The following is a 20,974-nucleotide window of genomic DNA, read 5'->3' on the forward strand; positions in this document are numbered from 1 at the left end:
TTTAAATATGTATATTATATATTTTTATTTATTGTATTTTTGCTTGTTTTCCCAAAACCCGTCAAAAGGTACAAGTGGACAATGCATGGCCAAGCTGCAGCCAACCGCGTTTCTCACATCGGGAATCTAGGTCTGTCAGCCGATGACGGGTCATGCCAGTTAGCACTGAATTTTGATGAGTATGGAAGCATGTGCGCACCTAAATGAAATTTGTGTGCACCTAAATGAAATTTGGGCCATGTGGCAAGTCACCAACAACTTTATAAGTTGGGAGGGGTTAGGAATTTAGAACATAAGGGGCATAATGGACACATGTCAGTAGGGAGCAACTTGCATGACAAGTCACCAGCTGCAAGCTCAAGCCCAGCTAGGAGACGCCCAATAGAGAGAGGGGGACTGTTTGTGAGTGGATTTTCAAGTTCACAACTTCAATGGAAAGCTTACCTTCTCCCTTGTCTCATGTAGCGCGATGATTCCCCTCTCATGCATCTCTCTTTCCCTTACACCTATGGTAATCCCCCACTAGTTGGGCCCCTCCGATGACTATGTACAGTCTTGTGGGTTTTATGCACGTTTGCCAAGGCAAGAGCTTTTTGAACGAGAACCGGATTAGCTAATTGCTAATCCCCCACAGGTACGCACAGCTTCATCGCGACAAATTGCAAAAAAGGAGAGTTTTCTTGCATAAAAACTTGTTCGAATCAAAGGGGAAGTGTCCCATTGCGTGCGGGAGCTCCCGAACACTCAATAGACGTGTTTGATCCTCTCAAAACGATCCAAAACAGAGAATTTAACCGTGCTGCGTTAATTTGCACGTTTAGGGTTTCACACCTTAACTACAGGATAACACCTGGGAAGCTTCGGGGAATCCTTGGCGTGTTTATATAGAAGTTTGGGCACCTGTCAGTGATTGTCACAAACTGATGGCGTGGCGGTACGCTGGCGGACACGCATTGCTGACGTGGGCAGCCTTGTACGGACAGGTTGACGTGGCAGACAGGCCGATGTGGCAGGCAGTCCGTACGGACCCCGGCAAACGCGCTGACATGCTAACGTGACTGACTGTACGGACGCCTCTTTTTGCGCTGATAGCAGTGTACAAAATTCCACCTGATGCGCTGATTGCTTTTTGTGGGTAGATTTTAGCCGAGTAGCTTTTGGAGCCATTGGTTTTAAGTTTAATGCTTTTGGGGCTCTGATTTTAGCAACCCTTGTAAAACTTTTATAAGTGACCCAAGGGGCTCACTCTACAGAGCATCTGGACGCAGTCTCTGAGAGCGAGCACCCGCCGATCGATTGTACTTTGCTCAAAGATTAATATAAACGAAATACCAAAAGGGGTGCGAGTCTTTGGAGCCAGTATCTCTTGGCACGGAACTACGCCGGGCTGTGTCGACTCTCTTGATCTGTGAAGTATTTTGAAGAGAATCTTTGCTTTGTCACGGTAGAATCTTGACTTGGGGTGTCCAAGTTTTTTACAGTGGTATCAAAGCACGGCCGATTTCTCTTCTACCAAGAAATCCGATCCCTTTTCTCGCGACACTTATAAGAATCACTCGACCTCTTTTGCAATAGTTGAGGCGGGAGAAGACCACGCAAAAGATTTAAACGACTTAGCAGAAGATGAGTATGGGCCACCTCGGATGAACTTTTGGAGATGCAACGTCGACAACAAGTTGACAAGCGCACAAACCAGATGCTTCAGTTTGCTAAAGATCCCCAGTTTGCAAAAATTGTCTTAGCAGTCCGTGGCTGAAGTGTATACTCAGTGGCAGAAAGCTATCGAACCACCCATTAAACCGGCAATCAAGAAACCTCCTTCTCCGAGGATGTTTACAGAACAAGAACTTCAAGAGGTGGTTCAAACCCAGATCAATCAACTTTTGGACACGAAGAATAAGTTGAAAAAGCAATTGAAGAAGTGCAAGAAGGGGACTAACTACCCTGGTTACTTGGGCCGTCAATCTTCTTTTGCATATGCAAGGAAGCAGAAGAAGCATGTGCGTTTTCAAGGACTACCCAATTCTTCTTCTTCCTCTTCTTCTGACAGTTCTTCTAGCCCTTCTGACTCGAGCGAGGAGGACAAAAAGGGCAAAAAGCGAAGCAAAAAGCAAAGCTTCAGAAAGAGCAAGAAAAAGGCAAAGAAACTCAGATTTCGACCAGTTTCTGATAGCTCTACGGAGGAGTCATCCTCTGACAGCTCGAACTCTGACGACCGCATGTTTTATGCAAAGAAGAAGCACTTCTACAGAGCCAACCAATATGACTTCCTTGAAGACAAGAGCAAGAAGACAAAGGAGTTTAAAGAAGGTGGACAATCTAAAAAATTTGAATCCTTTTCTGGATTCCAAGATGCTCCGAGGGCTTTGGCCTTCATCCAGCAGTTTGATATAGCCTTCTTTGAAGAGCACTCCAAGATCAAGAGGGCTGCATCTTTTCTCAAAGAAAACGCTCAAACATGGTGGTCCACTCTTCTTCTGAGGAAAGAAGCTCCAGTCAAGTGGTTGAAATTCAGACGGCTCTTTATTTCTTCTTGGCTAACCCGGGAGTACGAACGGGATGAAAGAACCGCTTGGAACCATCTTCGGATGGCCAAGGGAGATTCTTTGGACGCTTATTGCGAGAGGTTTTGGGACTCTTTTCTACCAACCTCTTCATTGAAGAAGGTCACCTTTAAAGAACAGATTGAGCGGTTTTGCTACGGATCCCTACAGAGATCCGAGATTATTGCCTTAAATAAAAGTCGGATTCTATTCAAGAAACACGGTTTCTCGATACATTCGGGGAATTTGACTTACCCCACTCATGAGATCTTGACTCAAAGGACCAGACAGACCTATAGCAAGTTCCCAGGAAACGAAGGATACATGACCCCGAGTGACTCTTCGAGAAAGGGCTACCTATCTCAAAGAGGGGAAGTGTTTTGGTTGCGGGGAACCAAGGCACATCTCCGCAAAGTGCCCCAAAAAGGCACAGCAACGACAGAATGAAGACAGGCCAAAGAGTTCTAAAGCAGTCGAGGAAAATGGCAGAAAAGGCAAGATGAGACCACGGCTGGTACCAGATTGCATTGGAACTAACCAAGCCAGATAAATGAAAGTACAGAACTTTGCGGAGCTTGGGGCAAAGTGAAAGATCAGGAAGCTCTTATCTTTTTCGATGGAGGAGCCAAGGCCAACTTCATTTTTTCACAAAGTGACAACGTGGCGGACAGCAGAAACCCTAATTTCTGCCCAAAACCCTAAAAAAACCTGCAAACCCTAATTTCTGCCACAAACCCTAATTTCCGAAAATCGCAAAGACGAAAAACCCACTATATATATATATATATATATATATATATATATATATATATATATATATATACACGATGCAAATCCTAGCTTTTTGCTACGCAAGGATTTTGGATGAGAGAAAGAGTTGAATTGCTTAATTTTAACTCTCATTGAGAGAGTGAGAAAATTTGCTTTTGCTTTCAAGCTTTTGGGGCTCTGCTTTTGGGCATCCCTTGTAACCTTTAAATTAGTGGTGAGGGCCTCACTTCTCAGAGCATCTGGACGCAGAGTCTGAGAGTGAAACCCTAGCCACTCTCTTGTACTTTGATCTGATTAATATAAAAAGAAATACCGAAAGGGGCGCCAATCTTTGGGGCCAATATCTATAGGCACGAAACTCCGCCGAGCCAGTGGATATCTATTGTGATCTGTGACTTGTTTTGAAGTGGTTATTTGGTGCTGTCGCGGTTGATTCTTGACTTGGAGTGTCCAAGTCTGTTACAGTGGTATCAGAGCACGGCCGATTTCTCTTCTACAGGAAATCCGATCCCCAATTTTTTTTCCTGTGGCACCTATGGCTGCAGGCAATGATCAGTCGACTCCCTCTGTATTTGGAGATGCGGGCAGGGATCACAACGAAGATTCCGGCACAGAGAATGGCTCGCCTAGGCCTACTCAGGCGGAGCAGCAAGAGATGGAGCGTCGTCAATTGATTGGCGATGCAACAAAGATGATGCTCAATTTTGCCAAGGACCCGAAGATGGCAAAATATATGAACCAGACCTCTTTGGAAGAGGTACAGACGGAGTGGCAGAGAACCACAACACCACTCCCGAAACCCGCTCTCAAGAAACCTTCTACCTCCAAGAAATATAAGGAGAAGGAACTGGAGGATGTGGTTGATGCACGGATTGCTTAGCTTTTCGACGTGCAAAAGAAAGACAAAAACCACGGCAAAAAGCAGAAGAAAGGCACTGACTTCCCGGGATATTTGGATCGTCGGTCGACATTCGACAATGCAAAGAAACACAAGAAGCGTGTTCGATTTGAAGGAGTACCGAGTTCTTCTTCTTCTTCTTCTTCTTCTGACAGTTCTTCTAGCTCTTCAGATTCAAGCCAAGAAGACAGAAAAGGTAAAAAGCAAGAAGCAACGCTTCGGTAAGGCCAAGATAAAGACAAAGAAGGCTACATCTCGCCCACAGACTGACAGTTCTGCTGAGGACTCGTCTACAGACAGCTCAGATTCCGATCACGAAAACTTTTATGCGAACAACAAGAATTTTTTTTACAAAGCTAACCAGTATGACTTTCTCGAAGATAAAAGCAAGAAAGTCCGAGAGTTTAAGGAAGGTGGCCACTCGATCAAGTTTGATACTTTTTCAGGATACTCTGATGCTTCGAAGGCTTTGTCTTTTATATAGCAGTTTGACATCGCTTTCGCAGGAGGACGCTATTAAGAGCACTCCAAGATTCGGAGAGCTGCCTCTTACTTTAAGAGGAATGCTCGTACTTGGTGGTCCACGCTTCTTTTAAACAAGACTGCGCTAGTTAAATGGCTGAAATTTAAGAAGCTTTTTATTTCTTCTTGGTTGACGCAAGAATATGAACGAGATATACGAGCTGCTTGAAACCATCTTCGGATGACCAAGAAAGATACAATCAATGCTTATTGTGAAAGATTCTGGAGCTCTTTTCTACCCGCCTCTTCATTCAAGAAGATCTCCTTCAGAGAACAGATTGAGCGGTTTACCTACAGAGATCCGAGATCACTGCTTGGAACAGAAGTCAGCTTCTATTCAAGAGTTGATGAGTCATGCAAAGCGGGGCTTTGCCATTCACTCTGGCAGTCTAACCTACCCCACAGATGAGGCCATGACACAACGAGCCGAACAGACTTCTGGGAATGAAAGTAGAAAGAAAAAGAGCAACCCAAAGAAAAAGGATGCACGACCCAAGCTTACTCCCGAGGAGAGAGCTCGCTTCATCAGTGAGGGGAAGTGCTTTGGATGCGGGGAACATGGACATACCTCTGCGAAGTGCCCTAAAAAGGCACAGAAAGAACAGAATGATAAGAACGACAACAAGCCTAAGAGTTCGAGAGCAGCTGAGGAACGTGGCAGAAAAGACAGACAGAAAAGCAAAACTGGTACCACATGGCGTGGGACTTGCACCGAATCAAATGAATGAAAGTACAAACTTTGCTGCTTTTTGGGGCAAAGTGAAGGATCAGGAAGCTCTTTTGAAGGAGCTAAGGCCAACTTCTTTTCACTTGAAATTGGCGGCTCGATTTGGAATTACGCCCGACAGACTGATGCCACAGGCAGAGGTAGCTCGACTGGCACCCGGATGGGATGTTGCCATTACACCGAGCATTGGCAAACTTCGTTTGCAAAGACAGGGGTGTTCAGGGCACGCGAGTGATGTTCTACTCAGGATCCCTTGGTACCACAAGAACTACGCCGTGGTTGACTACCGGGCCGAGAAAGCGACTTTGATAAATAAAGGGCTTAGAGATTGTACTTAATGCACTTCAATTTCTTACTCATTCTATTGGGAGAGAACTGAACGATGGATAAAGGTTGAATATGTTTTGACCTGATCAAAAGAACGCCAAGATTTTTCTCCACACTCATGCCGATTGCTTTTCAGAGGGCCTGAAGATCAAACCAGTGATCTGATAAGTGGAAGCACGCCACCGAATCGGCAACCTTACCGTGTGAGCCGAGTACAGAATGAAAAGATTATGAACCTAGTGAAAGACCTCTTGGAAAAGGGTCTTGTCCAACCTAGTACTTCACCGTATTGCTCTCCACTGTTGTTGGTTTTGAAGAAAGACGGATCTTGGAGAATAAGCATCGATTATAGCGCTCTCAACGAAATCACCATCAAGAACAGATTTCCGATTCCTAGGATCGATGATATACTCGACAGGTTACAGGGATTCTCGTGCTTTAGCAGAATTGACTTGAAGAGTGGATATCATCAGATCAGGATGATTGCAGCGTCCACCCGTTGACCTCTTCTTACGACACAGCAGTAGACAGATGGAGGCTCCAGCTTCGCCACAGAGGGACTGACCAAAAGCCCCTCGCCCGACCCCGCTGAGCCCACCATTCGACTTGCTCTCTCGCCGACAAAGCAAGCGAGCCTTGCCGCAGAGGTAGAGCGATTGCAGGCGACTTCGGTCATCTGCAAGATTCTCAGCACGCGACCTAGCAGAGAAGAGCTGCGAGACCTTCTCCAGGCCCACCTTCTCGTAGAGGTGGGCAAGATCTTGGATGTCCAAATTCTCGGACAGGGGCACTATCAGATCGAGTTCGAGACCTCCGAGATGGCATCCAAGGTCATAGCTATGAGTCCACTGGCCATCCGAGCATCACGCACCCACTTTCGACAGTGGCGACATGGTTTTGACCCGACTTCGGATGTTCTAGTAGAGGAGGCAGACATCCCCATCTCAGTCTGCTTTCCGGGTTTACGGAGGGAGTACCTACCACTTCTTTCCAGGATCGGCTCCGCCATCTGCACTGTTCTGGAGACACCTCGTACGGCAGCATCAGTAGCTGCCAAGGCGGCTGGCATCCCCTCAGTTCGAGTTTTGGTCAGAGATACCCACACGCTCCCGAAGGTCATCCTTCTGCCTCGGGTGAGTGGGGGTTGGTTTAGACAGAGTGTGGAGTATTCGGGCCTCCCGAACCAGTGCTTCATTTGCCGACAAATGGGCCACCTAGCGAAGGCCTGTCCACGGAGAAGGCCGCGACCTGCACCACAGCCTCAGCCCCAGCCTGCCAGGGCTGGGCCGCAGCCACAGTCAGCGGCACAACGCACAGATTCAGAGCCACCCTCCGAGCCTAGCGCTCCAGCGGAAGAGGGGTGGCAGCAGGCCCATGGCCGTCGACGCCAGGGGCCACAGCGACAGCCTGGCACTCAGAGTGGCCCTCAGATGCCTACTGAGCAACAGTGGGTTCCCACAGGTAACCACTTTGGTCCTCTTGGGCAGGAGGAGTCCCCTACGCCAGCCTCCACCTCCGCTTCACCCTCGACAGCCGCTCCCCCTTCCTCCTCCTCATCCTCCCCCCCGCCTTCTGCTCCTGTCACCTCTCCACCTCGCCCCTCTATCTCTGTCGCCCCATCTCGCCCCTCTTCTCCTCCGCTCCCCCCAGCTCCTTCTCCCCCCCCCCTCCTGCTCCAGTTCCGCAGTCGACTCAGGAGATTGGTCCCTCTCCGGCGGCTAGGAGATCTCTTGGCAGCGCCTTTGCCACGAGTCGCCTAGCGACAGAGAGTCAGCCCTTCTTGCGGCCCCCTCTACAGATTCAGACATCTTCCCTTGCAGCTATCCCTCGTGGTCTGACGAGCATTGACCTCCGACGCCGTTGGGACTTCTTCGACTACGGGTTCACTCGCTTTCTCGGCGATTCCGTAGTAGAACACGAGGCAGCCTGCTTCAGGGTCCATGCTTTGTTCCTCGCCGCTAGGGGGACAGAGGCCTTGGACTAGGCAGTTGGTTTCTCCTTCCCCCTCTGTGGTAGGGCCGAGACAGAGTGGTCCCTTGACTCAGTGTTGGGATGGTTGCATACACAGGTTCTCGAGTTCTCTCATCACATGGGAGAACTTGGAGTTACAGATTTGTTGCAGACTTTGTGGCCATTGGCCAAGTTTGCGGTGACATCCCCAGACTCAGCAGATGTAGGCACATTCTGGTGTACTTCTTTGCTGATACGCAGTGTTTGCCTTGCTATGTAAACATTCATGAGGACTCCTGGACAGAGGAGGTTGCTTTACGCACGGCTCGATCTGCTTGGGCTTGGGCTAGGCACGCACTGCAGTCTCGCCTATCTAGAGGACGCTCAGATGCGGATTACTCCCCATCCAAGCCAGCCTCGAAGATAGCCCGTCTTGCTGCTGCGGCAACATCTTTTCTCTCTCGCTCCCCATGAGGATCGTCTCATCAAACGTACAGGGACTAGGTGGGCCCCAGTTTCAGCAAAACAGCGGGGCCGATTGCGTCAGGAGCTTCAACGTTGCCTTGTGGGAGGAGAGGTTGATCTCCTTATGCTTCACGAGCACCATCTGTGTGAGAGCCGCATTTGGTGATGTGGTCAGATTTTGCGTGGATGATATGATACCTTTTGGTCAACTGCTTTTGGACTTGGAGGCATCCAGGGTGGGGTATGTATGACTATTGCAGATTCAATGCAGCAGGCCATTATGGACAGAGAGATTATTGTCCCAGGCAGGGCTCAGTGGATTACTATGCAGGTTCAGGGTGGCCTTGTGGGCTTCCTGAACATCTATGCGCCCACTATGGCGAGTGCTCGTGCAGAGTTTTGGTCACAGATTATTGAGTCCTTGCCGCAGGCCGACCATTGGTGTGTACGAGGGGACTTCAACATGTTGGAGGACCCTTCTAACAAGATTGGAGGCAGCCATGCTACTGTGCATGCAATCGAGTTAGCAGCTTGGGAGAGGTTGTGTATGACTTTGAGGGTCTCGGATACATGGCAGCACTCTGGCTTTGTGAGGCCTCCAGCCAGTCTTGCCTTCTCTAGATCGGACCGCAGAGTGGAAGGAGTGAATCTATCGCGGATAGATTGCTTCTACACTAGTGACCACTTCAATGACTTGGGGGGATCAGTGGGCATCCTGGCAAGGACATCCTTCTCGGACCATGCACCAGTGATCCTCACAGTGGCAGACAAACAGAGGAGTGGGAGCACGATGCTTCACATCCCACAGCGGGTCTTGTTGGACTCAGCACTCAGAGAGAGGGTAGAGGCTCTCTCGCCAGAGGGCATGGACAGCCAGGTTCCACCTGCAGACAGAGTGGCCTTAGGCCTAGCTCAACTTAGCCACTTTTTTCTTCAGGAGTCTCAGGCTCGCCGGGCTGCAGCGAGAGAGGAGGAGCAGCGTCTCAGACGAGGCATTGCTTCACTATAGAGGATGCAGGAGCAGCATCCAGACAGTCCATGGTTGGAGGAGCAGTTACAGCAGGCTCGACAGGAGCTTGCTAGCACAGAGGAGAGGCTTCATGAGTTAGCCTGCCACCGCCAGGCATCTCAGTGGACTCAGGTGGGTGACAGAGTGACTAGTGCTTATTTTGAGATAGTGGGACCTCGACACTCGCATGCCAAGGTCAATCAGTCGAGGAGACCCGATGGGTCAGTTGCTTGTGAGCCCGAGGATATGCGTGCAATTCCTACTGACTTTTACCGTTAGTTACTGTCGGCTGAGCCCCTGTCAGAGCGGCAGGATGCATGCACGGAGCAGGTTTGGGCACAGATGCCTTGTCTTGTGACAGACGAGCTGTGTCAGATGCTAGAGATGCCACTTCAGCTTGAGGAGCTGCACACGGCTCTTAGGGCCCTCCCTCGTGGTAGCTGTCCAGGTGAGGATGGGTTGACTCCCAGCTTTTTCTTGGGGTACTGGGACATGCTTGGCCCAGATCTTTGTAGTGCCTTTCAGTACATTTTGCACACAAGAGTGATGCCTGATAGCATGAGGGAGGGCCTGATCTATCTCATTCCAAAGGAGGGTGGCTCCTTGGATGAGATTCGACAGTGGCGCCCCATCACCATCCTCAACTCAGCCTACAAAATTCTTGCCAAGGCTCTGAGTTTGAGGATTCAGCCACTTTTGGAGAGCCTTATACATGGGACTAAGACAGGTTTTGTCAAGGAACGTAGTATCCTTGACAACATCTTCACTTTCTCGGAGGCTTCTGCCCTGGCACGTCTCCGTGGGGATAACGTTGTGATTCTTCTTCTCGATTTTGAGAAGGCATACGACAAAGTTGACTGGGACTTTCTAGAGGGCACTCTACGTAGGATGGGCTTCTCAGATGCTTGGATCAGAGGGGTGTCAGCTTTGTACAGACAGGCTCACAGTCAGGTGCTTTTGGCAGGAGGTACAGGTGAGCGCCTCATGCTCACACGCTCAGTCAGACAGGGTTGTCCTCTTGCCCCCTTTCTCTCTCTGTTCTATGCGGAGGCGATGAGCAGATTTTTGGCGTCACAGCAGGTTGGTCTGCGAGGCTTAGCACGCCCTATTCGGGGAGATGAGCTACTGGACGTTGAGTTTGCCGATGACTCAGCCTTGTACTTAGAGGGCCAGGAGGCCAATCTGCACAGATGTGAGCAAGCTTTGCAGACCTTCTGTTGTGCATCGGGTGCACTGATCAACTGGAGAAAGACAGTGGCTTTCTCGGTTGGCAGTGCTCCTGTGCCAGATTGGATGCCAGGAGAGGGTTTCAGGTGGATTCCCCCAGGGACTGCAGTTCGGTACTTAGGTTGTCAGGTTGGTTTGGACTTGTCCCCCAAGCAGTTGATTGCTCCTCTTCTCCTATCCATCAGGAGAAAGCTGTTACATTGGAGCTCAGCACGACTTTCGCTGGCTGGTAGAGTAGTAGTTGCCAACCAGGTGTTGTTGGCGACTATGTGGTACATCACTTCTTGCTGGATCTTTTCGAGTTCTTGTATCAGCCAAGTAGAGAGGCTAATCAAGAACTTCCTTTAGTCAGGTCGTGACACTCAGATTGCCCGAGCCAAGGTGGCTTGGTCGGTTATCACACTTCCTTGTTCTCAGGGAGGGCTTGGGATCATTGATCCAGCACCAGCAGAGCAGAGCCCTTCTTGGAAGTTCGTAGTCAGAGGACGACTTCCAGGAGAGAAGCCGTGGAAGGAGTTCTTGCTGCAGAGGCTTCATGTGAGGGTGCCTCAGTCAGGAGGCCCTTGGCAACCTTCGACCAGATGGATCTTTATAGAGTTGCGCCAAGTTGGTTTGAGCTGGAGACTGGAGGACCGCTTCGCTGTGAGTTTGCTTTGATCTTGGGAGCTCTTACGGCGTGGCCTGGAGCAGAGACAACCGACGTGCACGGAGGAGCGCCTACGGCAGCCCCTCGTCTGGAACCCCATGGTTAGCACTCAGAGAGACCACTTGGTTGGTAGTCGGCCTCATGTTTCTTGGGGTCCCATGGCAGCACGTCCAGCGCGCTCTCTAGGTGATTGGCTAGAGTTCAGAGGTTTCTCACAGCAGGTGCAGGGTTTCCAGCTATACAGGGCATGAGAGGGGTGCAGAGCATGTGTCAAGACATCTCAGAGTCAGTTCCAGCTGAGTGGCTCACGCCTCTCGAGCCAGTAGCACCCCGGTGGATGGGAGCCTTCACACGACTGGAGGTTCTCATTTCAGTCAGGGCCTGCTCAGAGTCTGTCTTAGCCCTGTTCTTCGAGCTTCGGGGTGGGGGACGACTACAGCGAGTTGCAGTAGAGGCCCAGTAGGTAGCAGAGTGCTGTTTTCAGAGGATCCGAGTAGTGGGCATCTGTGGGAGGACCTGCGTCATAGACACTGACCCAGCAGTTCTTGAGACACGACACTGGAGGCTATGGGCTTGGGAGTGTTGTCCGCTGGCACGAGTACAGTGGGATCCTAGTGAGTGGCTATGGAGGGACCCCTTCTCTTCTGCAGACCACCCAGGAGTCCCGTTCTTTCAATACACTGTTCGACTGGGACGTCATATACTAGCAGCACAGAGAGAGACCCGCCCCTCTGCAGCACGTCATTGGCAAGAGGAGGCTCTCACAGTCGAGTTCTTGGCAGACTTTTGGGAGAGGTTGTGGGACTCCAGACAGCCGAGGCGAGTCACCTTGTTTCAGTGGGTGGCTGGTCGCACATAGAGCTACAGCAGTAGGGAGCTGGCTAGTGCATAGTGGTCTCTCAGCCACATGTGCAGCTTGTGACCATTTGGTGGAGAGTCAACGTCACTGTCTTTGGGACTGTCCCTCGGCCCAGCAGGTGTGGCTACCAGTTCTTCGGCTGATGGCTGCTCTCTCCACGGCTCGACGGTACACTTGGGGGGCAGCGGCTTGGTCCACCCTCACGGGCCCGGCACTTCAGGTTGAGCTATCTTCCACCAGCAGAATGATACTGATGCAGAAGGGGCGACCTAAACTCCAGCCTGCTACAGAGCTTACTCTACAGGAGTGGTGCGGTGAGAGAGAGGAGTGTTGGCAGCTCATCAGTGGCCTGACACTTTGGTTCATCTGGCGGGCCCGCTGTTTCCGCATCTCTGAGGCTCGCCCTGTGCCACCAGCAGAGACTGTTCGTGACTTTTGGCTAGAGCTGATCCATACTCTTAGAGGACAGCTCGAGGGACTACAGGGCAGCTCCGACCGCATGTGGGAGCGCCGCGAGGCTTTCCTTCGACTCTGGCGCCCTGGGCCTTTCTACACCATAGTCCAGGGTGTGCTCAGATAGCACTACCGTCCACCTGTGTGGCTCTTCCCTCCTCCCATCTCTTGATTTAGCCTCATTGTATATATGTTGTTTTTTCATTGGGAGAGTCTCCCCATCATGCTTGTTGTAGCCCTCTCTTGCAAAGGTGGTTGTAGCCCTATGGGCAGTTTTCATTAACTAATAGACGGATCTGTTTCTCGGAAAAAAAAAAAAATCATCAGATCGGGATGGCGCCAGGAGATGTCTACAAGACAGCTTTTCGGACGACTTTTGGGTTATTTGAGTTTTTGGTGATGCCTTTTGGCTTAACCAATGGTCCTGCGACATTTAACCGGATGATGGACACGATTTTTCGAGAGTATAGGCTATTTGTTGGCACTTTCTTTGATGACATCATTGTTTTCTCCAAGAATGAGGCAGAACACAGAGATTATCTGCTTCAAGTCTTTCAAGCATTACGAGATCACACGTTAGTGATTAATGCAAAGAAAAGTGAATGTTTCCTACCAAAGATACACTTTTTGGGACACATTGTGTCAGCAGCAGCAGGAGTGCAAATGGACCCGGCTAAGATAGAGACTATCCGTGATTGGCCCGATTTGAGGAATGTCCATGAAGTTAGAAGCTTCTTGGGACCGTGTTCGTACTACAGGCGGTTCATACGAAAGTTTGCAGAGGTTGCTTCCCCCTTGCATATTGACACAGAAAGGAGTACCTTTCTCGTGGGGATCCACAGAGGTGACTGCCTTTCAGACCTTGAAAGAGAAATTGACTACAGGACCTGTTTTGACTTTGCCAGACTTGCAGAAGTCATTTGAAGTATATTGTGATGCTTGTGGTCGTAGTCTGGGTGCGGTCTTGGTGCAAGAAGGCCATGTCATAGCTTATGAGAGCCGATTGTTCTCTAGGCCGAAGATGACAGCACAGATATATGAGAAAGAGATTTTGGCCGTTATCCATGCTCTTACTCAGTGGTGGCATTACCTACTCGAAGCGGATTCTACTGTCTTTACAGACCATCAGAGTTTACGCTACTTCTTGTCACAGAAGCAGCTTTCGGAAAAGCAGATGCAGTGGGCGAACATCTTGTCACAGTTTCACTTCCAGATTGTCCACGTGCAGGGACAGAAGAATGTGGTGGCAGATGCTTTGTCTCGGAAGCCGTTGGTTCTAGCTATTTCCGCGATACATCATAGGAGCTTCGAGGATATGGTCGATCAGTATGCCACAGACACAGATTTTGCAGATATTTTCACACGGATACGGGATGGGGAGACAGTAGCTGGATACTCCCTTCGGGAAGGCTACTTGATGAAAAAAGGACTATGTTGTGCGTTACACAACCGTTGAGGCCAAAGGTTATGACTGAATGCCACTGTCCACCTTTTACGGGTCACCGCGGCATTGCTACCACCATGAAGGGGGTAGAGAGATACTTCTTTTGGCCGAGACTCAAAAAGGATGTGGAAGAGCTTGTGCGCAGTTGCTTGGTATGCCAGAAGGTCAAGTTTGACAGGCATAAGGCACAGGGATTGATAAAGCCTTTACCCATACCCACCCGCCCCTGGAAAAGTATTGAAATGGATTTCATTTTTGATCTCTTGAGAACACAGAAAGATCACGATGATTTTCCGATTACATGGCACGTCTGAGATGATTGTCTCCGACAGAGACCCCAGATTTATGAGTTTCTTTTGGAAGGCAATTTGGGAGAACATTGGCACGCAGTTGCAGTTCTCGTCATCGTTCCACTTGCAGACCGACGGGCAATTTGAGATTGCCGATTCCGTGATTTTAGATTTATTGAAGTCTTGTATCTCCGATCAGAAGACTCGATGGAAAAAGAACTTACCTTTGGTGGAATTTGCCTACAATAACACGATACACTCTTCGACGGGGAAGACGCCATGCGAGATTGTTGAAAGTGCTGCGAAGGTTCCATCCTTCCTGAGCACGAAAGATTAGATTAGATATTTGAAGCGGATGAATATTCGCGAGATTTGGATACGGCTTTTGCCAAGGTTCGCGAGACTTTGCAGGAGTCTCAAGAACGACAGAAAAAGGCAGCGGATCGCCATCGTTGCGACTTGAAACTGAAGGAGGATGATTGGGTGCTCTTACTTTTGAGAAAGCACGCCTAAGAAAGAAAAAGGGAAAGGAGAGGCTTTTTCCAAAGCTTAGTATGCGATACTACGGACCTCTCCAGATTACTGAAAAGATAAATGATTTCTCCTTCCGATTGAAACTGCAAGATGCTTGGAGGATTCACAATGCATTGCATGTGAGTCTCTTGAAACCTGTTAAGGGTGATGTGCCTGATGATGGGGAGCCTCATAAGCAACCCGAAGTGGAAGAAAACGAGGAGATCCTTGTTCCTGAACAGATTTTGGCACATAACGATACGAAGAAAGGTAAAGTCCGAAGGCGGTTCTTGGTTAAGTTCAAGAACTTTCCTGCATTTGATGCGAAGTGGATGGAGGAGGAGGACCTAGCAGATACTCCTCGGATTGTGAAACTTTACCTTGATGTTTAGGTTTAGCATAGTCTACTCCAAACGGAACCCAGAATTCAGCTTGGCCAGAGATCTGGTGCAATGGGATGCACAAGAGGGGAGTCACTCAACTCCCTTGTCAACAGATGCCTCGATTTTGATACTAAAGTCACTGATGTCTCTTTGAGCTTCAGGGATATTGATAGCTGACAGTATTCTGCTGGATGACTTTATGAAATGGAATTCCTGATTATGATACTGATTTGTCCTTGACTTCTTGTGAGTGCAGGAACTGATAGACGAAATGACTGCAGCATTTTGGTCTACTTGATCTCGAATAGACATGGTTGCAATAGGGGTTAGTCAATCGGGCATCGATGAGGTCCCGATTGGACCTAGATGTGATTGCTAGCTACATTGCCGATAAATCATGGTCTAAGATCCGAATGAATGTTGAATGTCATGTGATGTCCTGTGATGTCTGGTGATGTCCTGTGATGTCGTGTGATGTGACTGTCGATTTGGTACATGTGCTAGATGTGTGTCTCTAGTATGTAGTTACTAACAGTCAGTGTCTACTAAGACAGTTTATGGCTTTTGTCGATTTTGCAGCCGTAATCGCGGTCGATTACAATGCTTTCAAGAGGGGGGTATGTCACAAAGTGATGACGTGGCGGACAACAAAAACCCTAATTTCTGCCAAAAACCCTTAAAAAACCTGCAAACCCTAATTTCTGCCACAAACCCTAATTTTCGGAAATCGCGGAGGCGAAAACCCAAAAAAAAATATTTATTTTCTTTATTTTTAGTTTTATAATGATGAGCGACGCAAATCCTAGCTTTTTGCTACGCAAGGATTTTGGATGAGAGAAAGAGTTAGAATTGCTTAATTTTAACTCTCATTGAGAGAGAGAGAGAATTTGCTTTTGCTTTCAAGCTTTTGGGGCTCTGCTTTTGGGCATCCCTTGTAACCTTTAAATTAGTGGTGAGGGCCCCACTTCTCAGAGCATCTGGACGCAGAGTGTGAGAGTGAAACCCTAGCCACTCTCTTGTACTTTGATTTAATTAATATAAAAAGAAATACCGAAAGGGACGCCAGTCTTTGGGGCCAATATCTCTAGGCACGGCACTCCGCCGGGCCAATGTACATCTATTGTGATCTGTGACTTGTTTTGAAGTGGTTATTTGGTGCTGTCGCGGTTGATTCTTGACTTGGAGTGTCCAAGTCTGTTACACATTTCACCTGAATTGGCAGTGCGGCTCGAGATTACGCCCAACAAGATGGGGCCACCAGCAGAGGCAGTTCTAGCGGCACCCGAACGGGATATAGCCATTACACCTGTCATTGGCAAACTTCGTTTGTATTGTCAGGGGTATTTAGGGCACGAGGACTTTTACATCATGCCTTTGGAAGGGTGTGACGTCCTCCTAGGAGTCCCTTGGTACCATAAGAACAACGCCGTGATCGACTATCGGGCTAAAAAAGCGACTTTGACAAATAAAAAGGGCCGAAAAATTGTACTTGATGTAAAACTGAAGGGCGAGTCCATCCCTCTTGTATCGGCTTCGGCTACTTCCAAATTAATGAAATCCAGTCTTTTTGTTTGCTCGATCTATTTGAAAGAAGGCACACAGTCAGGTACTTTTGTCAGGAGGTAGAGGTGATCGTTTCATGCTCATACGTTCGGTCAAACAGGGCTGCCCTCTTGCCCCCTTCCTCTTTCTGTTCTATGCTGAGGCGATGAGCAGGTTTTTGGTTTAACAGCAGGTTGGTCTACGTGGCTTAGCGCTCCCTATTCGGGGAGATGAGCTACTGGATGCTGAGTTTGCAGACGACTCAGTCTTGTACTTGGATGGCCAAGAGGCCAACCTTCACAGGTGTGAGAAGGCGCTTGAGACCTTTTGTTGTGCATCAGGCGCATTGATCAACTGGAGAAAAACAATGGCTTTCTCAGTTGTTGGTAGTGCTCCTACGCCTGATTGGTTGCCAGGTGAGGGTTTCAAATGGGTTCCCCCAGGGATTGCAGTTCGATACTTGGGCTGTCAGGTTGGCTTGGACTTGTCTCCTGAGCAGCACATTGCTCCCCTCCTCTCCTGTCCATCAGGAGGAAGTTGTTACATTGGCGCTCCGCACGACTTTCTCTGGCAGGCAGAGTTGTAGTGGCCAACCAGGTGTTGTTGGCCACTATGTGGTACATCACTTCTTGTTGGATCTTTTCAAGTTCATGCATCAGCCAAGTAGAGAGACTGATCAGGAACTTCCTTTGGTCAGGGCGTGACACTCAGATAGCCCGGGCCAAAGTGGCATGGCAGGTCATCACTCTTCCTTATTCTCAGGGAGGGTTAGGGATCATAGACCCAGCACAGCACAGCAGAGCCCTTCTAGGGAAGTTTGTCGTCAGAGGACTTCTTCCAGGGAAGGAGCCCTGGAAGGAGTTTTTGCTTCAACAACTTTGTGCTCAAGTGCCTCACGCTGGAGGCCCCTGGCAACCTTCGACCAGATGGATTTTCACAGAGATGCGCAGAGTTGGCCTAAGCAGGAGACTGGAGGACCGCTTCGCTGTGAGTCTGCTTCGCTCCTGGGAGCAGCTGCGGAGAGGCCTGAAGCAACGTCAGCCTACTTGCACAGAGGAGCGCCTGAGCTAGCCCCTTGTTTGGAACCCCATGGTTAGCACTCAGAGAAGCCACTTGGTTGGTAGTAGGCCTCATGTTTCCTGGGGTTGGCAGAGGGTCCACCACGCACTTCAGGTGACTGGCTACAGTTCTCAGGCTTGTCAGAGGACCTTCAGGGCATCCAACTACAAGGCATGAGAGGGGTGCAGAGCATGTGTCAGGACATCACAAAGGCGGTACCAGCTGAGTGGCTCACACCTCTTGAGTCAGCAACGCCCAGATGGATGGGGGCCTTCACGCGAATGGAGGTTCTCATCGCAGTTCGGGCTTGCTCAAAGACTGTACCCTCCCTGTTTTTCGAGCTACAGGGTAAGGGACGTTTACACCGAGTTTCCGTAGAGGCCCCACAAGTGGCAAAGTGCTGTTTTCAGAGGATCCGAGTTGTGGGCATCTGCAGGAGGACTTGTGTCATAGATCCTGACCCAGCAGCTCTTGAGACTAGCCACTGGAGGCTGCGGCCTTGGGAGAGTTGTCCCCTGGCACGAGTGCAATGGGATCCTGGAGGGAGGGACCCTTTCTCCTCATAAGACCATCCAGGCGTCCCTTTCTTTCAGTACACTGTTTGACTAGGACGTCACATACTGGCAGCACGGAGAGAGGCTCATCCTGCTGCAGCACTCCATTGGCAGGAGGAGGGTCTCACAGCTGAGTTCTTGTCAGCTTTTTGGGAGAGGTTGTGGGACTCTAGACAGCCGAGGCAAGTCACTTTGTTCCAGTGGCTGTTTGCACATCGAGCTACAGCAGTTGGGAGCTGGCTAGTACATAGTGGTCTCTCGGCAGCATGCGCAGCTTGTGACCATCTTGTGGAGAGTCAGCGCCACTGTCTTTGGGACTGTCCTTTGGCACAACAGGTTTGGCTTCGTGTTCTTCGGTTGATGCCAGCTCTTTCCACAGCACGGCAGTACACTTGGGGGGCAGCTGCTTGGTCCACTCTCACGGGCCCGGCACTTCAGTTTGAGCTATCCTCCACCAGCAGGATGATAGTGATGCAGAGGGGTCGACCTACACTCCAGCCTACTACGGAGCTTAAACCACAAGAGTGGTGCAGTGAGAGAGAGGAGTGTTGGGAGCTCATCTGCGGCCTGACACTCTGGTTCATCTAGCGCTTCCGCATCTTTCAAGCTCGCCCTGTACCACCAGCAGAGACAGTTCGGGATCTTTGGCTAGAGCTGATCCATACTCTCAGAGGACACTTCGAGAGACTCCAGGGCAGCTCCGACCGCATGCGGGAGCGTAGAGAGGCTTTCCTTCGACTCTGGCACCCTGGGCCTTTCTTCACCATGGTCCAGGGTGTGCTCAGATGGCATTACCGTCCACCTGTGTGGCTTGTCCCTCCTCCCATCTCTTGATTTAGCCTCATTGTACATATGCTGTTTTTTCATTGGGAGTCTCCCCCTCAGGATTGTTGTAGCCCTCTCTTGTAGAGGTGGTTGTAGCCCTATGGGCAGTTTCATTAACTAATAGAAGGATCTTTTTCTCGGAAAAAAAAAACACTGAGCATGGAGCGTTCAAGTGTTCATCCATAAAGGTAAGTTATCTTTGAACTTTTTCTGCTCAAGTCTGCCAATGAAATTTATACTGCTCTGTCCTACCTTGATGTATAACAGCTAAATTATGAATTAGAAACTTAAGGAACAAGTATCTAACGAAGCTACTCTCTTGAGAATCAACCGCCATCAAGGTTTATAGTAGAAAAGTGGTAGTCTGACAGTGCAGCACATGTAGGTTGAAGTCTCTTTGACTCTGTCATGGACAAGGGCCACCTACTTCACTTGGTCTGTTTGCAATCCCAAGGCCTTTAAACACTTGACTGAACACTGTTTATTTGTAAACAAGAACAAAAGCTTAGGGCTGTTTTGGAATTGTTGCAAGCACAAAAATCGAATATTCACTAGCAGGCCGACAAAAACATACAAGCAGATTGTGAAAAACCTTACCTGCTGCCGGTTATCAGCATCAGCAAAGTCGATTGTAACAGTGCATGGTGGAGCCAATGCTCCACGGAGAAAGTTCTGCATTATCCAACATAAGCAGACACGATTAGAAGGCCTCAATGGCACACAAACTTGCACACCAGGTAACAATATGCTGATGGTTTGAGTTTGATAAGCCTCCATATCTAAAAACAGATGGAGAACATCGTGATTGGGAAAGCCTGCTGCAGACATGCCATATCGCGACTAACTCAACCAGTGAAAACCTACAAGTCTCATGCGCAGTGCATCAAACAATAATCAAACAGACAGGCACTTAAGCATGGCACACGCAAGGATTCAGTGTTAAGGTTGAGAGAAAGAGAGAGACAGTAGGGTAATGAAAAGTGAAACAGGCTCGTATAAAGGGAAGAATAGATATGACATAGTCTAACCAATGTGTCCACATATGCTTTTGAAAATTTACTTCAGCATTTACTGGATCCTTGCTTTTGTAAGCAATGCATTCTCAGCTTGATTGAGATGGTGCTGTCCTACTCTTACCTTGAGAGCAGCCTGTAGCACTATGATCCTATCATGTTGGCCTGGCATGTTATTTTTTTAGTGTTGCACATATACATGGTGTCCTTAAAGTGAAATAGAGATTACCACTTGAGACGCGTATTTCAGATACATCATATTAGATGGGTGACATAGAGGATCGAGAAGGGGTATCCAACCATCCCAAACGGACATTTCTGATGTGTCATGGGATGGGTGACTTAGAGCATCACTAAGAATTTGTACCGTACATTCGGTAAGTAAGAGACCAAGTTATGGGTATTTCCAGTGCGCAACAAGGTGGTGAACAAGGGCATTGAGACAATAATATTCCATGGTCTAAGTGAATACAAGTTGCACTCAAGATGAAGATGGTTCTCAATAGCTTTGAGGAAAAGCCGTTGCTTTCCAAACAAGCAAGTTGCTTTTCAAGAAAGTAGATGCTTTTCCGTTAGGAGTATGTGAGAAGCGTTGCATCTGTGCATGGGACTGCATCTGGGGATGCTTGGACTGTGTGTGTGAGCATAAATGCTCTAACTTTGCTTTTAAATGAGTTTCAAAGATATAGAACAGAAAAAGCAACTCTGGCTTATTTAAAAGACGAGAGGCTCTCTCAGATGGAGGCACCTAAAATTTAGCCCTCTTTCTCTCTCTCTACCAGTGATTCTTCTTTCTTCTATTCCTGACACATTTTCTCTCACTAGGCGCTTTTTCTCTTCCCTCTTATTAGGCGCCCCAGCATATGCTGTATCTTTGCAAGATAAAGCAGGGTGCCTCCCTTTGTTGGAGGCTGGGGTAGCCTACTCCCTGGAGACACTTGCAGAGGAGTTTTT

General features: G+C 49.0%; 1 protein-coding gene across 3 annotated transcripts in view; it reads right to left on the reverse strand.

The window, feature by feature from the left end:
* LOC147433588 (vacuolar protein sorting-associated protein 26B-like) overlaps positions 1-20,974 on the reverse strand; it is a 129,119-nt gene that overhangs the window by 86,489 nt on the left and 21,656 nt on the right. For all 3 annotated transcript variants that reach the window (XM_086490263.1, XM_086490262.1, XM_086490264.1), the window contains one exon: positions 19,605-19,679. In XM_086490263.1, the coding sequence (XP_086346389.1) occupies positions 19,605-19,624 (20 nt within the window). In that variant the 5' untranslated portion in view covers positions 19,625-19,679. The remainder of the gene's footprint in view (positions 1-19,604; positions 19,680-20,974) is intronic.

This window comes from Adiantum capillus-veneris, chromosome 19 (assembly GCF_014529385.1).
Source record: "Adiantum capillus-veneris isolate H3 chromosome 19, ASM1452938v2, whole genome shotgun sequence".
Classification (NCBI taxonomy): domain Eukaryota; kingdom Viridiplantae; phylum Streptophyta; class Polypodiopsida; order Polypodiales; family Pteridaceae; genus Adiantum; species Adiantum capillus-veneris.